Source organism: Microplitis demolitor, chromosome 9 (assembly GCF_026212275.2).
Source record: "Microplitis demolitor isolate Queensland-Clemson2020A chromosome 9, iyMicDemo2.1a, whole genome shotgun sequence".
NCBI classification, from domain to species: Eukaryota; Metazoa; Arthropoda; class Insecta; order Hymenoptera; family Braconidae; genus Microplitis; species Microplitis demolitor.
Genome location: NC_068553.1, coordinates 17,381,584 through 17,402,542, shown reverse-complemented (window position 1 = coordinate 17,402,542; position 20,959 = coordinate 17,381,584). Strand labels below are relative to the sequence as shown.

General features: G+C 25.0%; 1 protein-coding gene across 17 annotated transcripts; it reads left to right on the top strand.

Moving 5' to 3' along the window:
* Positions 1–8,451: 8,451 nt before the first annotated feature.
* LOC103575093 (glutamate receptor-interacting protein 2) lies at positions 8,452–20,959 on the top strand. 17 transcript variants are annotated; one of them, XM_053741819.1, is made up of 14 exons: positions 8,452–8,565; positions 8,931–8,992; positions 9,123–9,193; positions 10,322–10,517; positions 11,508–12,033; positions 13,142–13,345; positions 13,899–14,323; positions 15,447–15,640; positions 16,912–17,091; positions 17,396–17,721; positions 17,940–18,508; positions 19,457–19,620; positions 20,172–20,321; positions 20,637–20,959. In XM_053741819.1, the coding sequence occupies exons 4-14, from the start codon at positions 10,514–10,516 to the stop codon at positions 20,751–20,753; spliced, it is 2,859 nt and encodes a 952-aa protein (XP_053597794.1). In that variant the 5' UTR covers positions 8,452–8,565; positions 8,931–8,992; positions 9,123–9,193; positions 10,322–10,513; the 3' UTR covers positions 20,754–20,959. The 17 variants fall into 17 exon arrangements, with proteins under 17 accessions (XP_053597794.1, XP_014299862.1, XP_053597797.1 ...); XM_014444376.2 differs by lacking the exon at positions 8,931–8,992 and having other exon boundaries at positions 9,123–9,162; positions 10,446–10,517; XM_053741822.1 differs by lacking the exon at positions 8,931–8,992.

Below are 20,959 nucleotides of genomic sequence, written 5' to 3'. Positions count from 1 at the left end.
GAAAAAAATTAGACACGATTCCCGCTCCATATATTATTATTTATCACACGGGATCTGAAACATGCTTCATCAGAAACTCTTGTAATGAAATAGTTAGAAATCTTCAGGCGAAATATTTCATTAATTATATCGGGGACCGAGATATTGGATACAATTTTGTTATTAGTGGTGAGGGTGGGGTTTATATTGGACGCGGGTGGGAAACGGCTGGCGCCCACACTATTGGATTTAACGGAAAGAGCATTGGAATCGCGCTAATTGGAACATTTTATGATAAATCCCCAAGTACTAATCAAATTTTTTCACTTCATAATCTCATTAGATTCGGGATTTATAATAATCACGTTGCTAGAAAATTTAAATATTATTCTTATCCCAACATGCCCCTAAATTTTTCAGCTGATATGAAATTCGATCTCAGTTATGAACAATAAATTATATTGCGTAAACTAAAGTTTTAAAGTAAGATTTACTTCTTAGAAATAATTTTACTGATATTTTGGAAAATAATGAGAGCCTGACCCTGTACAAATTTTTTTCGCAGATCTGCAGACTTCCAAATTCTAGAACGTTTGTCAGGCCAAAAAGGAATAAATTGGGCATGTGAGGGTCAGACTCTCCCTTTTATTATAAATTGTAATTTTGAGAGATAAAATCATTTATTGATGACTAAAAAATTAAAAAAATGACTTTTTATATAGAAATATTTTAAATTAAATTTTCGAGCAATTTATTGAGGAATACATTTACTTAGGAATAAAATCTATGAAAAGATTTAGTTTTTTAAAAAATACATGTTATTTAATAAGTCAAATTTTTCCTGAAAAATTGAAAAATTGTTAACAAATAAAGAATGATTGGTTTTTTGTAAATATCTTAGTAAATATTGAGTTATTTGAAAAATTGTAAGAGACCTTTTTTATAGGGCTTTAAATTTTCTACAAGAAAGGTATTTTGTACCTTTTTCAAAAACTCAATAGTTAGTGAGATATTTTGAGTTTAAAATTCCGAGAATTAAATATAGAATATATTTGAGGTTCAAAATTGTCTATTGGTTTTTTGTAAATATCTTAGTAAATATTGAGTTATCTGAAAAATTGCAAGAGATCTTTTTTGTAGGATTTTAAATTCTCTATAAAAAAGGTATCTTATACTTTTTTCAAAAACTAAATAGTTTATTAGATATTTTGAGTTTAAAAATCGAAGAGTGAATACCGAAATTTCATGTCAGAAAATTGTGAGTTTTTTGGAATTCCATGTAATCATTAAGGTTTTATATTAATATATAAATATATTGTGTAAAATAATTCAAGCAGAAAAAACTAATTTATATGTAAAAGTGAAAAGAATCATTTTTTTATGTAATTATTATATAAAATTTGATAGAATATATTAAAGAATAATTTTGACTGTTACTTATTATTTAAAGATAAAGACCAATGTTTTATTATTTGCTGTAGAATATGTACCGACTACTGTAGTTGAAGATCTCGACCATACTATAAATTAAAAAAATGTATTGAAAGCTGCTATATAAAAAATAAAATCATATAATAAAATACTCATCTGTACAGATCGGTTTTAAAAAATTTGACTTTATTCTTCGCTTAACTTTTTTCAACAGCCATATTTGTAGTACGTAATAAAATGAATAACAAACTGACCCTTCGAGCAAACTCTAAAAAACATCACTTTTTACTGTTAAAACTTTATTTCCAACCCGAGAAAACTTTTTTAAGCCAAAGTTAGCAAACTTTTAGAGCAAACAATTTTTTTTTTGCTTACTAAGCTTTACAAATTTATCTTCACATTTGAGTCATATATACGAGAAAAAAATATTTCATGCATAAATATAATTACTTTTATTATTTTTTTTTTAATTTTAAAAATATATATGTTTTAAAAATAGTTTATGAAATTTTTAACAAATATTTTGACAACATAAACATTCTGTCATTAAAGAATCTTTTAACAATGCGTATATATGTTTATAAATATATATCATATATATATATACTCACTTGTTTACATTTCAGCTGAGCTAAAAATTATCATTTGCACATTCTTTTATACATACATACATACATACATACATATATATATATATATATATATATATATATATATATACATACATATGTATATATACTACATGTAATATTCAATGCCAAACTACCGAGTTTTTGACCCAAACGTTTCAAAATTACATAATTTATTTTTATTTTTATTCAAAAATTTTTTAAAAATTTTAAAAATCGAATTAATAAAAAAATTAACACTTTTTTTTTTTAATTGAAAACTGCTCATAAATAATTTTAATAAAAATTTCAAAAACTCAATTTCAAATTTCTTTTTTTTAAATAAATTAATTTTTATTTCAAATCTTATCATTGTTTTCCAAAATTTGAACCATAAATCTTATGAATGAAAAAATTAATTTTTTTTTTTTTTTTAGAATATATAAATCAAATTGTCGAGTGACTCAACTATTCATATATATATATATTTACATATTTATAAAAAAAAATTAATAATAATAATAAGCTAAGATATTTTTAAAACATCCACCAAAATTCTTGTATTCTACCAACCATCTAACATTTTATTTTTAGACACTTTTAATACTCTACATACTCTCTGTATATATGATGTCACACTTTAAAAGTCAAACTTTTATTTTGTAAATTTTAACCAGTTGCTTTTCGATCGAACTATCGTTTATATGCCACCTCCATATTTTTCAAAATTTGTAAAATAAAATTAAAAAAAAAATAATCACCATTTTATTAAATATTTAAAAATTCAAATCAAACGTCAAATTTTGACTTTATTTTTTTTTTACTCTAATTAAATTTAAAAATAATGATAATGAGACTGAAAATTGGTAATGAATTCTATTTATTAAAATATTATGAATCTTTAAATAATTTACAAGAAAATAATGAAATAAATAATAATAATAATAATAATAATAATAATAATAATAATAATAACAATAAAAATATAAACAGTATTAAAAATAATTCAAATAAATTAAAATTTAAAAATGAAAGTGAAAAAAAAAATTTCATTAAATCATTAAATATTCAAAAAATGTTAAAATGTCCGTCTCGTAAAAAACGTCGTTACTTTTGGAATGTAAGGGTTGAAAAATTAAAAATATATTTAATTGGTGATTATTTACGTCAATTAATTCTCAAAGATTTGACATCATCGATAATTATCAATAAAAGTAATGAACAAATAGCCGAGGAGAGATGCAAAAAAATTCAAAAGTATCTTAATAGTAAGGCGGGATTTAAACAGTCTTCGAAATTTATGATAATAAATCATGAATTAAAAAATTTAAATAACTGTAATACTGAGTTAAATAATAATTACTGTTTTAATAATCATTATAGTGATAATTTAAAAATAAATAAATTAAATTATTGTAGGAGAAATTATTGCACGCCGATAAATTGTTGTGATATTCATGTTGAATTTATTTACCATAATCGGTATGGTAATAAGAGAAAAAAACGATCCAATTTAAATAGTATTATTAATAATAAAGATGATTTTGTAAATTATAATTTACCTTGGAAGAAAAGTGAAGTTAAATTGCAACTGTCGGAGAAGACAAACAAAAATCAAGATTTTTTTGGAATAAAAATTAATCAAGGTGTCGTACAAGCTAATGGTGAAATTAAATCTGGAACAAATGTTGCTGAAGATTATTTTCGACAAGTTTACGAACTTTTAAAACAGCAAGGGGATAGAAAAAGAAAAAATAACTTTAATGAAAAAAGTAATCGGCTTGAAGGGGATGAAGGATTAAACGAAAATGAAAAAAAAGATGCGCAGAAGCTTAAAGACAAAAAACGAGGTAATTACTTTTTTTATATATATTTTGTAATTATTTTTCGAGGTTTGTTTAGAAATAAATTGATGACGGGGCATGATGACCGACTTTTTGTTTTTTGAGGATATAAATTTTTTTTTGCTCTTAAACAAAATTCAAAAATTTTTCTTTAGGTCAATATCGTAATAAAATTCAAAAATTTAAAATTAGCAAACGTGATTGGGCAAAGTTGTTTTTTAAAAGTATTTAAGTATAAAAAATCAACTTTCATTAATTTGTCAATTAATGGCTTTTTAATGACAACTCGTAAATTAATTTAGTGAAATTCTTATAAAGACATAAAACACTATATTTTTTCATTTTTAAATATTTTTTGGACAGTTTCTACTCATAATCGCACTAAAAGATAAATTAAAATAATAATTAATATTTTAATTTAATTAAATAAATTTTTTAATTAACATTCAAAGTAAAATTTATGTTTTATCTGCAACTGCGGCTTTGTGATTTTTTTTTAAATTGTGACCCATTTTACCTCAGGCTTATCGGTTGTCAATAAAAATTTTCAAATACTAGATACTTTAAAAAAAAATTTTCTACTGAAAATTTGAAATTTTGCGATCCAGGGCGAACTTGCCCCGCTTTCTTTTCTTTTTTTTTCTGAAAAATACTGTCTAATATTGCCCCAATTTTATCTGTATATAAATATATTTTTTTTTTTTTTGTAAATTATTGTACGTGAAATTTTAAAATAATTTATCGTATGAATAAAAGATATATTTATTCAATTTTCGATTATGTAACTCTTTGATCGTGATGGTATTAAATTATAAATGTGCATTGCATGACATTAATGACATTATAATAATATACATTACTCAGTATGTTATAATAATACAGAATATATTAATGAGTATGAATGATAAAGCTCTCAGTACTTTGAAACTTGTACTAAAAATAAAAAAATAAAACGTTTATTTTCTATGTAAAAAAAAAAGTAATATAAAGTAAAATTTTTTTTCTGTACAAAGTAAAAGAAAGTTTATTTTTTATTTAATTAAAAAAAAGTCTTGGCAAAGTTTAAAAACTAGTCTTTGATTCTTTCCCGTTCTTTCGATATATATATCATGTATCTGTTTTTTTTTCTTAAATAATAAAGATCAAACGATTTAATACTGTCAGTAATTGATATCAGATTTCCAGATGAATTACAAATAATTTTTAACTTATGAAACAAAGGCTTTAAAAATCTAATTTAAAATAATACCGAAAAAAAAAAATTAAATTTTTAGATTAACTTTTAAATGAAGAAAAAAAGTTAGCAAAAATTACATTGAAAAAAAAATAAGTTACTGCTTGGAATCAGTAGCGGCTACCGAAAAAAAAATCGGTAGCTGCTACCGAAAATTAGGTAACTAGTACCGAAATAATCGGTAGCGGCTACTTAAAAGTAATCAGTAGCTGCTAGCGAATAATTTTCAGTAACAGCTACCGATTATTTGAGTAGCCGTTACTGCTTGGAATCAGTAGCGGCTACCGAAAAAAAATCGGTAGCTGCTACCGAAAATTAGGTAATTAGTACCGAAATAATCGGTAGCGGCTACTGATAATCATGTAAGTGGTATTGAAATAATTGGTAGCAGTTACCGAAAAATAATTAGTAGCGGCTACTGAAAATTAGGTAACTGGTATCGAAATAGTTGGTAGCGGCTACTGAAAAATAATCAGTAGTAGCTACTAAGCGTTCATATCTTTTACTTCCGCATTAAAAATTTTCCCTTATGCCGAAAATAAAAGCTATTGGATCCATTAAAGTTCGGGTTTCTTTTCCCCTAATAATTATAATTAAATTTCAAGATCCGTTTTTTTCCCGAGCAAATCAATAGAAATAAAACTAAACTTAAAGGTCACTAGCGTAGTATAAAAAAAAAAAAGTAAAATAAAATAAAATCAATCATTCAACTCAATAAATGCAGTTTCCACATTTTCCATTTGACATCCGAAATATAAAACACAATAGCTTCAAGTCTCATCATCAACCACTCGATTGGTAAAAATTGCAACGAGGCGTAGGGGTGGAAAACTCTAGTACTCAGATAGTGGGTGTAAAAGAGGGATAACTGTAGTCTGAACGGGGTAAAGAGGTGACAGGGTGAAAAAGCTGGGATAAGCAACCTTGGATACTGAGTTTGCGGGCGCAACCAGGGGTAGTGGCGCCATCGAGCCACGCTGTGACGTCGGGGGTGTGTTGGATAGGGTGCCTATCTACCAGACGCGCAGTGTCTAGGCACCAGCATCACCACTAATGTCAGCACGCGTCTCGTTTAACAATCAAATTAACACAAGTGTTAACACTATTAGTTAAACTTATCCAGTGTCATCATTTAACGAAATTAACACCGGCAGTTATATACAGTATGTAAATATTCATCATAAATTTGTCATCAAATTCATACCGAACCTCTGTGCTTTTAGTTTACTCGCATTTTAACACAAATTTTAATTATTAATAATAGTGTACTTGGTTTAAAAAATTTCGTCTCAATATTTGAGTTGATCTAAAAAATATTGTTCAGCAAATCGATGTCTAATTTATCATCTATTAAATCCACAAGATTTATTGTCGACAAAATCCATACACGATTAATGTCTACACCATCCGTACAGGAATTATCTGTAATACATCCGATCACTATGAAAACTTATCGGCAATAGTTGGATTTAAATAGTGAACACAATCATAGGGGTGATAGTTGATATTAATATCAGATCACAGACTTTTAAAATTTACTATGAACAATTGAGTGGTAATTATGTAAATAATAATCATGTTTACTCACTTATATTAACTTGACATCCTGAATTATTAAATTTAAATAAAAGGCATTACTATGAATTATTTATCATTTAATAAAATTAAATCTCATTTTATATTCATGCAAGCTGTCGCATTTACATTAAATAATATCACATAGTAGTTAATTTAATTGATATTTGATTTAGATATTTTTTTGTGTGCATTAATAATGTAAGGGAATTTATTATTTTAATGAGAGGTCATTGAAGATGTAAATTTAAATTGGTTGCAACATTTGGAAGATAATTGCCGTGATTTGAATTTTTTTTGTAAAATAAAAAAGTCAACGACAATATTTAACGTCCCTATGTGCCTTGTGATAAAGAGGAGTAATTATATGTCGGTATTTACATTTGTCAAATGATATATGTGTGAGTATGGTACTCGGGTAGAATGGATTTTTTAATAATGAGTTTTACATGATCGCATTAAGACGTTAATTTACTTGGAGGAGGAAATAATTGTCAGCTACTACGAGGTATATTTGTAAGTATTTATTACTAATTAATTTTTTATATATATTTTTTTAATTTATGAGAATAAATATGTATGACAGTTAAAATTATTTTGCCCAATTTCAAAACACAGTAAGGGGCAAATTTTTAAAAATCGATTTATAGAGTTTTTAATATTTTTAAAAAATGATTCTAAACTTAGCAGACAATTAAAAATTTTTGAATTTTTTTTTCAACTATTTAATTAAGTAAAGAAAAAAAACTAAAAAAATGCACATGTAGAAAATTTTAAAAACTATAAGTGCAATTTTTTAGAATACTTTTTTTTAAAATAATTTGTCGTTTTTAAAAAATTCAAAAATTATCAGACGTCTGCGAACTAAACATTTTAAGTTTTAAAAATATTTAAATTTATATATTTTTGGGGGGAAATTTAAATTACATTGATCCAATTGGCAAACTGTGTGTTTTGCTGTTAAATTGGGTCACGGGTCAGGTCAAGAATAAGAGAGTATTTTGTTATTTTGTATAGATAGAAATGACATTATTATTATTATTATTATTATTGTTTTCAAATACATTAAAGTAAAAATTTTAATTAAAATAGAGTATTAGCTCACAAATAATTTTTTATTTTTAAAACATTAAATTGAATTTCAAAATAATCAAAAAAATTAACTGACAAAAATTTTTGAAATTGCTCCATAATTAAATAAACTTTTAAAAGCTTAATTTTGAAAAGTAATATCTAAATAATACATTAAATAATAAAAACGAAATAGAAGAGTAATAAAATAAACATTGAATTGAAATGTAGTATAAAATTAATCCATTAATTTTATCATATTTCCCATCACTGATAGCAATAATCCAATTTTTAAATATAATTTTATAATAAAATAAAATCCTCCAGCAAATACGTTGCTAAGTAACTTTAAGCCAAACAAAGAAACTTATCGATTCCTGTTATCCAACTCCAATTTTCTCAATTGCCATTACAATTTTTACCCCATATTAATTCTTATCCAACTTCCTCTATTAATCATTAAAACAAAACTGCTAATTAACCCCTACTAATTAAATACTCCCCAACAATCAACATCCTTTAAATAAAACAACAATAAACTCCAAACAAAGCAATTCACAACAAACAACCAAAATCTGAATTCAAATAATTCGCGGTCTTTTAGTTCCCTCCCGCCATTTTCTCCCCCACTCAAATATTTAAAAAAACAAAACTTATAACGCAGAATACATTCCTCGTAAGCAGAAAATATACCTTATATTTTATTAGTGTAAGTGTAAGTATAAGTACAAACAGTACACAGTGTTCCGGAGTACTTGCAGTGCACATACTTTTAAATTCCGTGATTATATATATTAAGTACACTAATATAATTTTATTCTGTGTATGTATTAGTCGTTTATACTCTAGCGCGTTTATCTAGCGTGATAAATCGGTTAAGCTGTAGTTTTTTTTACCTATATATATGTATATACATATATATAAGTACATATATATAGAATTAACAGCACAATGCACTCAATTATACATACATACTTATTTACACTAGGTATATTGTGTATGTATTGTATGTAGATGATTTCTATGTGCAAGTGTACAAATATTTTATATATATATATATATATATATATATATATATATATATATATATATATATATATATATATATATATATATATATATATATGAGAATACATTTTCATTGAATAAACGCAAAATCTCCGTTTCTTACTTGCCGTTTGCCGACAGTCCATGCTCTCATGATGATTTTAATCGTTAATTACTACAGTGTAATTTAAATTACGGTATCAGTGAGTTTGTATTGCGCGTTTTTTTAAATATTTATTATTTTTATTAAAGAAATGTTTATTTGTTTAATAAAATAATAATATAAAAGTGTGTATATTAAGTGAAAGCTATTTGTTGTTTGTTGTTTTAAAGAATACAGAGATTGGTAGTTTTCATTTTTCGAATTCTTGAGGTTAATTACATTATTTTTTTTATTTTTTATGGTAATATTCAGTTTTTTGTTTTTAAAAATGGAATTTTATATCAATTTGTAGTTTAACGAAGTCTGATAATTTTTTGATTGTATTTAAAAAAAAGGTAAATTTAAAAAAAAAAATATTTGAAAAAAATGCACCTGTAGTTTTTTTAATTTTCTACATGTGCATATTTTTATTTTTTTTTTTAAATTGATTTGTTGAAACAGAAATCCGAAAATTGTCAATTGTCTGTTAACTTTAGGATAGATTTAGGTCTGGTGATTTTTGGAGTTTTTTTAGGAAATGATAAATTGAAAAAAAAAATATTTGAAAAAAATGCACTTGTAGTTTTTTTAATTTTCTACATGTGCATATTTTTATTTTTTTTTTAAATTGATTTGTTGAAACAGAAATCCGAAAATTGTCAATTTTCTGTTAACTTTAGGATAGATTTAGGTCTGGTGATTTTTGGAGTTTTTTTAAAAAATGATAAATTGAAAAAAAAAATATTTGAAAAAAATGCACTTGTAGTTTTTTTAATTTTTTACATGTGCATATTTTTAGTTTTTTTTTTTTTTTTTTTTCTTGTTATTGATTTGTTAAAAAAAAGAAATAAGAAAATTGTTGATAGTCACAATTTCAGGATCATTGTCAATAAATTTATAAGCCGGGAAAAATTTTAAATATTCAAATTTTTATAATTTTCATTTTGATTTTTTTTTTGTGAATTTAAAAAAAAAATTCAATTTAATAAAAGTTAGACTTTTATTTTAATTGCCATTGAAAATTTAATTAACTTTGAATTTAGTGAACGTAATTTTCTTTTTTTTTTTTTTTTATGAATTGAAGCTCCGAAAATTTGAATAAAATTACCAGCCTTTCATGTACTCTACTTGTTTATTCAAAACTTGTATTACGGTATTTTAATTAGACACTTAAATAATTATTTAATTAGTTCTGTGAGTTATTTAAAAATTTTTTTGTTTAATTAATTAAAGGGCTAAATAAGAGCGTTTGTTAATGTTCTCACGTTATTTCATATTTTAAATTGTAATGCAATTTTCATATATTTTATTTAAATTAATACTGAGTTTAAAAAATTAATAATAATAATAATAATAATAATCGGGTATTTTATTTCCTTTTTTTTGACAGTTAATAAAAAAAATTAATGTGTAAAATGTTAATTTTTTAAAAAATAGAATGTGGTGAAAAAATAATTAAAAACTAGTGGTTTTTAAAAATATATTATTTATAAATTTTTATTTTATGGATGAAGGACTTTGGGAGGTTGGTTTTTTTTATTTATGTCGAATGGGAAACGTACGTTGTCCTCGTCCTTGAATTATGCGTAAGTAAAAAAAAAGTCCTTGAATTATTTTATTTTTTAAATTTAAAAAAAATTTCAACGGGTCAAGAATTTTAATTTAGTTTATTTTTAATTATAATTTTATTAGGAAATTAATTTAAAATAAATTATTTTTTTTTTTTTTTTTACACAAAAAAAATTTTTTTGTAGAAATTTTTTTTTTACCCGTAGTTTTTCTTCCTTCAAAAAATTTTTATTTTTCATAATGCGAAAAATTTCTTGGGAAGAGTAAAAATTTTATGTTTCAAAAATTCCATTTTTTTTTTTTTTTTGTTAATTAATTTCATTAATATTTAAAATTTTTTTTTTAGTGAAATTGATACTAAAATAATTTTTTTTTTAAAAGAAATTTAAATTCTTGATGAAAATGTCTCATGGGTAATTTCGTTCTATTTTTAATGTCAAATAAAATTACTCAGTACGTGAGTAATGTTGAATATATATCGAGTTTAAATTTAAAATTTTTTTCAAATCATAATAAAATTACATAAATAATTTTATGTATAAAGTTTGAGAAAAAAATAAATTCTCAATGCTTACATTTTTAGAACACGTAAGAATTTTTTTTTTTAAATAATTTTATACTATAACTTGTCCTAAAAAATCTTATCTGTTATTTTATCATATTTGTATTTTTAATGATTTAGCGCAACTGTAATCTATGTGTCAAAATAATGTCGAAAGAGAACAGAAATTATTTTTGAATTTAAAATATTGAGGTTTGAAAATTTAAATTTAAAAATAGAAATTTTTTCCTAACGACCCGATAAAAAAATTTTCTAATTTTTTTTTTTTGTGTAAAAAAATTTGAAAAATTTTCAGATAAAAAAAAATTGTTCAAAACCTCATATATATTAATATCTAATAATTTTTTTCCGAATTTACTTTTTTTAGCTACGTCATAACTTTAAAACAAATTGAAAAATCAGCAGAAAAAAATAAAAATTGTAATTAAAAATATTTATGTTACAGGTGAGGAAGCACTAGTGTCCCCCGTGGTGGGTGGGCCGAGTGTTCCCTGTAGTTATTACATAAAAAATACCATAAACAATAACAATAATAATGACAAAAAAGAAATAAATGAAGACAATAAAGTCAATTTATATTTCCTAAGGCCTAAGATTCGGCTTCACGATGATGTCTCATCATCGTCATCAACGTCATCATTTAATAATGACAACAATAAAAAATATTATCATCGTCAACCCATTTCCGTAAAATGCAAAATAAATGCCAAGAAAGACATCAGTAAATACTTTAATTATCCGGCTAAAGAAAATAATAAATCAGATAATTTTTATAAAAATAAATTTAATTTAATAACTGGAAACGAAACGAATAACGAGGATTTGGTAATGGGTTCAAATCTAAGTCGTCATCATGGCAAAGGCCTTACTGGACGTAGAACACAGTCATCAGGTAATCTTTGTGACTCTAAAGGAAAACTTAGTCATGTTGGAAAAATTCTTGTTCCTTGTTCTAGTTCATCGGAGGACAGGTATTTTAATTTATTAGAATAAAATAATAATAATAATTATAATGGAGTCGACTATTCGTCATAAGCCTGGTCTAGAGGACAGGGTAAAATTTTCTTGTAATTTCACTCTTTCATTATCGCGCGAAAATAAATTAATAGACAATTATGTAAGCCGAGGGCTTCACTTCACTTTAATTTATCGGTAATTGATACAAAATTTTTCATGCAATTTCCGATACTTCAATATTGCTGGTAATTAAAATACTTCAATACTTTTATTAATTTTATATATACTTATATATCAATTAAAAATTTTACTAGTATTTTTAAAAAAAAATTATCATATGATCGGAAGATAAATCCGTGTATTAATTTATTATTAATGGATATAAATATAAAGATAATAAATATGTATTTTGTTTTAAAGTTAAGAGATTAATAATTTATTGATTCAAAAAATTTATTTTTATTCAAAGAAATTGTTTTTACTTTTTTTGCTCTAGGGGACAGGGTGAATTTTTATTGTAATTTTAGTCTCCCACTACCGCGCGTTTAGTTTTGGTCTCGACTACTCGTTATAAGCCTGTGTTTATTTTATGTGATTTTAAACGTCATATTTACGTTTTGTTACATGCGTCAGTGTCCCAATTTTTCTCGTGCTTATAGCGCTAAAATAAATACTTATCTTTTAACACAAATAATAATTGTAATGGAAAAAATTATAATGACATCGGTATTAATTACAGTAATAATAATAATAATTGTTATTGATCAACATAATGCTCAATAAAACTTTTAAATTGTAACAGAAGCTTTAATTGTAATTAATCATTACAATTATCAACAATAAATAATATTTAACTTAATATTTATAAAATTATTATCCGCGAAAGATCGATAGTAAATTTTCATAATTAATTTAGATATTTTGTTCCTGTTGTTAGTTTGTAGTTTATGGAATTTCAACGGAGGCTTATAATGGGATATCAGGTACGAAACTCAAAAAAGTAGTTAAGTGGGTGCTATTTGGCCTCAGTACCCACTGACTGAGGAGAGAGACTTACGGCAGGCTTGACGTAGTCGACTGTATTTTATATAATATAATTAAATTTATAATTTTATTGTTTAGATACAAATTCTCTGGGTCATTACCGAATAATTTAGATAATGATCATGATTTTATGCTAGTAAATAATAATAATGTTATAACGGACACGATATCTGGAAATTTGGGTGGTACTTTGCCCCATAAAAAATCATCAGTTCAGTTCAATGATGAGGTGACGGATTTCGAACGATATCGACTGCAAACACTTGAAGGCGATCCTTGGGAGTATGTTAATTTATTTTTATAAATTTATTACACATGTGAGCTTTTTGAAAAAAAAATTCATTTATCAATTGATAATTTGAAAAATGACATGGAATTTAAAATACCAAATTTATTTTTCTACGGTCGCTTGTGGTCCATATGACAGCATTTTTTATCAAATGTACTCTGACTGAGATCTGTCAAATTTTTGATCTTCAAAAAAAAATATTTTAATGAAAATTCAATTAGAAAATTTTTCAGCGGGAATTTTAAAATTTAAAAAAAGCGTGGCTAGTTTTTTGTAAATATCTTTGTAAATATTGAATTTTTCAAAAAATTATAAGATACCTTTTTTGTAGATCTTCAAATTCTCTACAAAAAAAATATTTTATAGTTTTTCTAAAAACTCAATAGTTAATGAGATATTTAAATTTTAAAATACAAAGAACTAGATACAGAAATTCGGAGTCGAAATTTATTTGAAATTTTTTGAATCTTGTGTTGGAGGTCGAAAGTTGGTCGAAAACAATAAAATTTAAATTTAAAAATAAATAATAATGATAATAAATTTTAGATATCATCAAAATGACGTGGATATTGTGCGCTGTAAGCATGGGAATTTAAATTTAGTGAGAAAAAGTCACCACAATAGTACTGACGAGTATATTCCGTCCAATAGTCACCATTATGACTCTGAATTAATGGGCACTTTGCCTAAAAGAAGAATAGATCCAAAGTGGTGTGATCCCACAAGTATACAGTCGATTGTTCAACAGTATAACCAGCATGAATCCGGTGAAATAGATTTAAATTATCCGCAAAATGCGCAAATTATTCACAAGCCCACCTGTGAATTGATGAAGCATCATCACCGTCAGCAATTAGAACGTCTTGATGATTTTAATTCAAAACCTACATCAAGTGAACATCAAGACCAAGGATACGCGTCGGAACGTTCACCTGAAGATGAACACCCGCCGTTACTAGCAATTAATCCAGGTATCAAAATCATCCACTAACTAATTGACCGATTAATTTATTATTTCAATTCGAAATAATGATGGTTAATTTTTAAAATCATGGCCATGACAAAAGTTAGAATGCACTATTGATCGTGGGTCCGCGCAGCTCTAAACTAGGCCACTAGTTTGTGCGTCACTGCGTAGTCATTTAGTAGATCATATAAATATTTTTTTTATTAGAAATAAGATTTGTGTAATTGATTTCGAGATCGTGTAGAAGCTGTCTGAGTACGACGATGTCCAATAAGAAATATTGTTTTATTAAATATTGATAAACTAATTGCTTTTATTTCAGATCCATGTTCCATGTAACTGATACTCACTTGATATAAAAGATCATTAGAATTTTTGTTACTTTTTTTTTTTTTTTTAATGATTTTTTTACAAAAATATTTAGAAAGGGGGTGAAAAATATATTTTTTTTAAATTCAGTACTAAGTAAAAACTTTTTGAAGAATTCTATTGTAGGAAAAATTTTTTTAGTATCTAAAATATTTTATAAAAATAATTAAAATAATTATATATTTATTTTATCAAAGAAAATTATCAACTGCATAAATATTTGAAAAATTTATCATTTTTTTTTTTACCGCTCTTAATTTTATTTGAATTTAAAATTAATTCCTTTTTCGTACAACAGATCATTTACTAATTAGATTAAATTCCATAAGTAAAACTAAAATGTTTTTGTTAATAAATTAAAATGACGTGAAAAAAGTGATAATTTAGTTCTGTTGTTTACAACAATAGCGAGCAGATTTAATTTAAAATACCAGAGCGCGGATGAGAATTCGGAAATCCGGTTAGAGGCGAGTCTAAAATACAGTCAAGTATATCCGGTACTGATTGTCATTGGCTCACCTTTTAACGCTTACAATTCAGGTCACTTCTTAGTTTATTTTTTTTTTACATTATCTCTAAGTTTAAATTGAAAAAATACACAAAGACTTTTATTTTTACGTAAAAAAAGAAATAAATAATAATGGAACTCTTTGTTCACTTTTATGATAAAGAGTTAGAGATATGCGCACATTATAAAGGATATAAAATAAGGATATTGAAGTTTATTGATTGAATTTTATTTTATTTAATGCTTGCAGAAAACACATTTAAGGTGACCTTGCAAAAAAGTAGCCGAGGTCTTGGATTGAGTCTTTCCGGCGGTGGAAAATCAGGCCCGGTTAGAGTTAAAAGACTTTTTCCCCAACAGCCAGCGGCGCTTTCCAATAAACTCGAGTCTGGTGATATTCTTTTAGCAGCTAATGGAATTACACTTTCTGGTCTAACTAATTACGTAAGTCTAATATATTTTTCATTTAATTAATTACTTTTTTATTTTTTACTTTTTATGCCACTGAAAGTAACCGACAATAAAAAAACATTTTATTTCATGTAAATAAACAACTAAAAAATTTATAAAAAAATTTTTATTTACACGGAAAAAAATGATGCTCGAAATTTTAATAGTTTGTAGTTTATTTTCGACTTAGAATTAGTATATCCGATACTAATATCAAACGAGGATTATTATATATATTACAAAATGACTATTATTTATATTAAAATTTGATACATATAGAAGAGCTAAATTTGTAAAGTCGTATATTAAAATTAATATGAAAAAGAATCGATAAATTGCTATCGACAGTTATTACTATTCAAATAAACAGAAAAATTTTAAAAATGAGGAACCGAAAAATTAGAAAACGTACATATTAATATGTAAAGATCTAGTATACGAATTTTTCATTTTATTATTTACCACTTATTCGATATATGTATATAATAAATTAATTTATAATAACGAATAAATAAAATTTTATATTAATTATTAGTCAATGGGATAGAATTTATAAAATAAGAGTATAAAATTTTGGGTATTTTTATGGGCAACAAAATCAGTATCTAGTATACTAATTTTTCATTTTATTATTTATCACTTATTCGATTTATGTATATTGTAAATTAATTTATAATGATGAATAAATGATATTTTAAGCTAATAATTGATCAGTGACATCGAATTTATAAAATAAAAGTTTGTAACTTTTGGAATTTTCGGCTGGAAAAATCAGTATCTAAGATAGCAATTCTTAATTTTACCAATCATTACTTTTTAATAGATTATGCCATAAATTAATTAATTTTCACTAATAAGTGACGTATTATACCTAAAAGTAATAATATTTCCTTACTTTTTGAAATAATTGACAGCAGGAATCTACAAAAATTAGTAAACTACTTTGCATTAAGCACATAATAGTACTAATTATTGATAACAGATTCCACTTTTTACTATCATTTATTAATTTTTAATGTTCTCTTTTTTCCGTGTAGGAGTAAATTATTTATAAAAATTATAAAATTCTCTAATGTTTGTTACTTTAATTATCATATTTTGAATACTGAAATTAATAAAATTAATTTTAATATGAATAATTTAAATGATTCACATTAAAATTTATTGCTGATTAATTTTAAAAAGTTTGATGTATTTTATAATAAATTTATAGTTTGAATTTAAAATAAGTTATGAATATTTAAAATGTTTGTATTATTTAACAGGAAGCACTAGAAGTACTTCGTACAACTTCTAATACCGTTGAATTATTAGTATGTCGGTTACCTGGTGAACCTAGTATTACACCACCAAAGGCACCACCGACTCCACCGACACGACGTGAAGCTTCATTACCATCACGTTTTCTCAAACCCGTGCCGCCACTTAATATTGAACCATGTGGTGTAAGTAGGAGAGAATACATTAAATTTAAATTATATATATGAATAAATATATAAATTAATACAGTCGACTACGTCAGCCTTATATATAAAATTAATAAAAGTATTGAAGTATTTTAATTACCAGCAATATTGAAGTATCGGAAATTGCATGAAAAATTTTGTATCAATTACTGATAAATTAAAGTGAAGTGAAGCCATCTCGGCATACATAATTGTCAATTATAATAATTAAACTGATTAATTAAAATAATTCTCATGACTTAACATGATCGGATTTATTAATGAAGGAAAAAATTATTAACAGGAATTCGATATCGAAATGACTAAAGTAGCCGGTAGCTTGGGATTTACTCTGAGGAAGGTCGACAGCAGTGCTCTAGGTCATTATGTCAGAGCACTGGTACGTGAACCAGCATTGAGTGACGGACGTATTCAACCAGGTGATAAAATAGTCACGGTGGATGGTGTCCCGCTGTCTCCAATGAGCCACGAAGAAGCTGTTGCGTTACTACGCCAGTGTGGTCCCAGAGTCAAATTACGTCTTTATCGCGACTTGACTCAAACTCCAGTATCAGCTTTGTCACCAACTGAACCTGATCATCCTTTACGTCCACCACGAACTAGTCTCAGGTATTGATGATTAAAAGAAATACATAAAAGAGCCATTTTTTAAACTTCCCGCCAAAATTCAAATTTAAAAATCAAGACTTAGAATTGATTAGATTTTGAAATCGATCAGGGGAATAATTTACGATTCCCGCCAAAAAGGCTCTAATCATTGGATAGAAATGATTTTTTTTCAGTGAAATTTTCCGATTTTCTCTTATAAATTTTTAATATTATTTCAGAAAAGAGGCTGTCGATATGCTTTGTGATTTAGCTGTACGTAAATTATCACCGAATGGATCAAATGGTTCGTCAACACAAAATCAAACGGCAAATAATTGTTCGCCACGACGATTACGTCGTCCTGCATCAAGATCATCAATGAATGATGACAAGAATGATGCTATCGATACATCGAGCAATATTAATTTAAATCAAAATAACCCACAAGTAAATATCAGCAAACCTTTACGGCCAAATTATCTTAATTTATCAAATGGTGAATCAAAGTCTGAAATGAGCAATGATCAAAATATTGAAATAATTAATTCGTCGACTGTTAATGATAATGAGTTGTTGGAAACTGGTGATTATTATGATGATAATGACGCGTTAATTGGCGATATACAGGATAATAATTTACCGATCGAACCGGCGTCAATGCCGCCGTTGGTATTCGATACAGACAATGACACGTCTGATGCTAATTTCAGTTACAAAAATCCTGCGTACCAAAGCGCTAATCCAACTTTCAGTGGCAATGATAATATTAAATCCAAAGCTACATATTCTAGTGATAAAAACATTCCAGGTGTGTATGAATTCTTTTTTTTTTTAATTTAATTTTAATTACACTAAAAAAAAATTAGAAGTGAATTCGGATTTCATTTGAATCCATAGCGGAGTTTAAAAATAATCGTCCCGCATATGGAGTAAAAATGGAGTTTATTTTTAAACTTTTTTAAGTAAAAATTATCAAGTACTTAGTGTTTAAAAAATTTGGTTAAAATTTAAAAAATTACCATGAAATTTTAAACCAATTAAAAATTAAAATTTTCTTTATATAAAGAAATTAAATTTTAATTTTAATTTTGAAATCTTGTTACGTAAAAATTACCAAGTACTTTGTGTTTAAAAATTTTGGTTAAAATTATAAAAATTAACGTGCAATTTTAAACCAATCAAAAATAAAATTTTTTTTACAAAAAAAATAAAATTACTGAAAAAATAATAAATATTAAATTCAAATTTAAATCTAAATTACATTTAAAAAATTTTAATTAAACTTTTTAAATAAATATGAATAAGAAAATATTATTATTATTCATAAATGTAAATCGTATTAAAATAAAAAAATACATGACCAAGTCTACGCAACGTGGGATAAAATTATGCATGAAAAATTAACTTTATTAAAAAAAAGTTTCTAATGATCTACTGTGTCAGTTAAATAATTTTGCCGCCGGGAAGTTGTTTGAATTGTAAATTCAGCTTAGTGTTAAGTGATACTTTATCGGCGTATTAGCGAATATTTATATCTTTGTACTACATATATATGTATATATATATATAGATTCATATTCGAGCTGTTTAGTATCATAAATATTTATGGCACTGTGAAAGTGATAGACTTATCAGTTTCGTAAAGTAGTGGCTAATTTAAGAGGGGGTAATATTGTATTAATAAAAATGGCGGATAATTAATAGGCGTATTTGTTAGTTAAGTTTTATTATTATTATAATTATTTTTATTTTTCAGGAAAAATTACAACGGTACAAGATCCCGCTGGCAGTAAAAGTTTACTCAAGTGGAAGGGTGTTATGTTTGCACCAGACGACAGTAATGATAACGGTGACAACACAACTAAAAATGACAATTTCAATGGAACTGTTACTAAGGAAAATAAATACAAAGACTGTGAGGTAATTATATATTATTAATTTAAATACTTAATTATTATTTTTTAATTTTTTTAACTCAACTCTATTAGTAATAAATTTTTTTGTTTATTAATTATATATAACTTTTTTTTTTTTTGGTAATTTATTTTAAAGAAGAATACATGGTATTAGAATCAGCCGGGTCTAATAATTTTTGGATTTTTGAAAAATGATAAATTATGGAAAAAAAATATATTTAAAAAAATTACACTTATAGTTCTTTTAATTTTCTACATGTTTTTTTTTATTGAATTAAAAAAAAAAAGAAATTGAGAATCATAAAAATTTGAATTAAATTTAATGACAAAACATTGAAGATTAAAGTATACTTTGAATTAGTGATTACATAATTACTTTTTATACACAGTCCTTGAATTAAATTATTGAAGTAAAAAATTTTAATTAAAAGTGTAAATAAATTAAAATTATATTTAATAAGAAATTATTTTTAATGAAAATAAGTAATATTTATATTTATTAATAACTTTTATTATTGAGTTGATGAGCTAATGATACTTAAATTAACTTTCAAGGTATTTATGGTTGAATTAACACGTGGTTGGAATAGTCGCTTAGGATTTAGTTTACAGTCACGCGAAAACTCAACTATAATATCAATGGTACATCCTGATAGTGTTGCAGCTAAAGATGGGAGATTGAAACAGGGTGATATATTACTTATGGTAAATATATTTTTTTTTAAACATAATAAACATTCTCTGACAATACTGGGGGTACTTGATAGAAAAAAAAATTCGATGGCAACTGTAAGATTTGTTTCTCTGAGAAACCTAGACAGTCCTAGACAAATCCTAGAGAAAACTTAGAAAAATTTATTTTTTTGAGAATCCTAGAGATATCCTAGACAAATCCTAGAGAAAACTTAGAAAAATTTATTTCTTTGAGAATCCTAGACAAATCCTAGAGAAGACGTGGGGATTGTTAGAGTATTTCCCGAGTATAATAATAAAATTAATGAAATAATTAATTAATTTCAGGTAAATGATGAGAATGTAGAAAATATGCCAACGACTGACATTATTGATTTGTTAAGAAAAATACGAGGTTCTATCGGCATTACAGTTGCGAGACAAAAAAAAAGTAGCGACACGTGACGATAAAAAGTATAAAAAATAAAAATAAATTATTTAATTACTAAAGTAAATAAAATTCAAATCATCAATCAAATCATCGAGCTTATAAATTAATTTGTACGTATACGTTTATTTTTTTTCTTTATCTTTTTAAAAATTGTTGATCAATCATGAGCTATAAATTTAAAAAAATCTATATACTATTTATCTTGAGAGAAAACTATAAA

Excerpts from the sequence above, each read along its gene's own strand:
- LOC103575093 (XM_008554724.3), top strand. Across the intron at positions 17,722-17,939 it reads CCACCACGAACTAGTCTCAG|AAAAGAGGCTGTCGATATGC; the intron begins GTATTGATGATT and ends ATATTATTTCAG. Across the intron at positions 20,322-20,636 it reads AGGGTGATATATTACTTATG|GTAAATGATGAGAATGTAGA; the intron begins GTAAATATATTT and ends AATTAATTTCAG.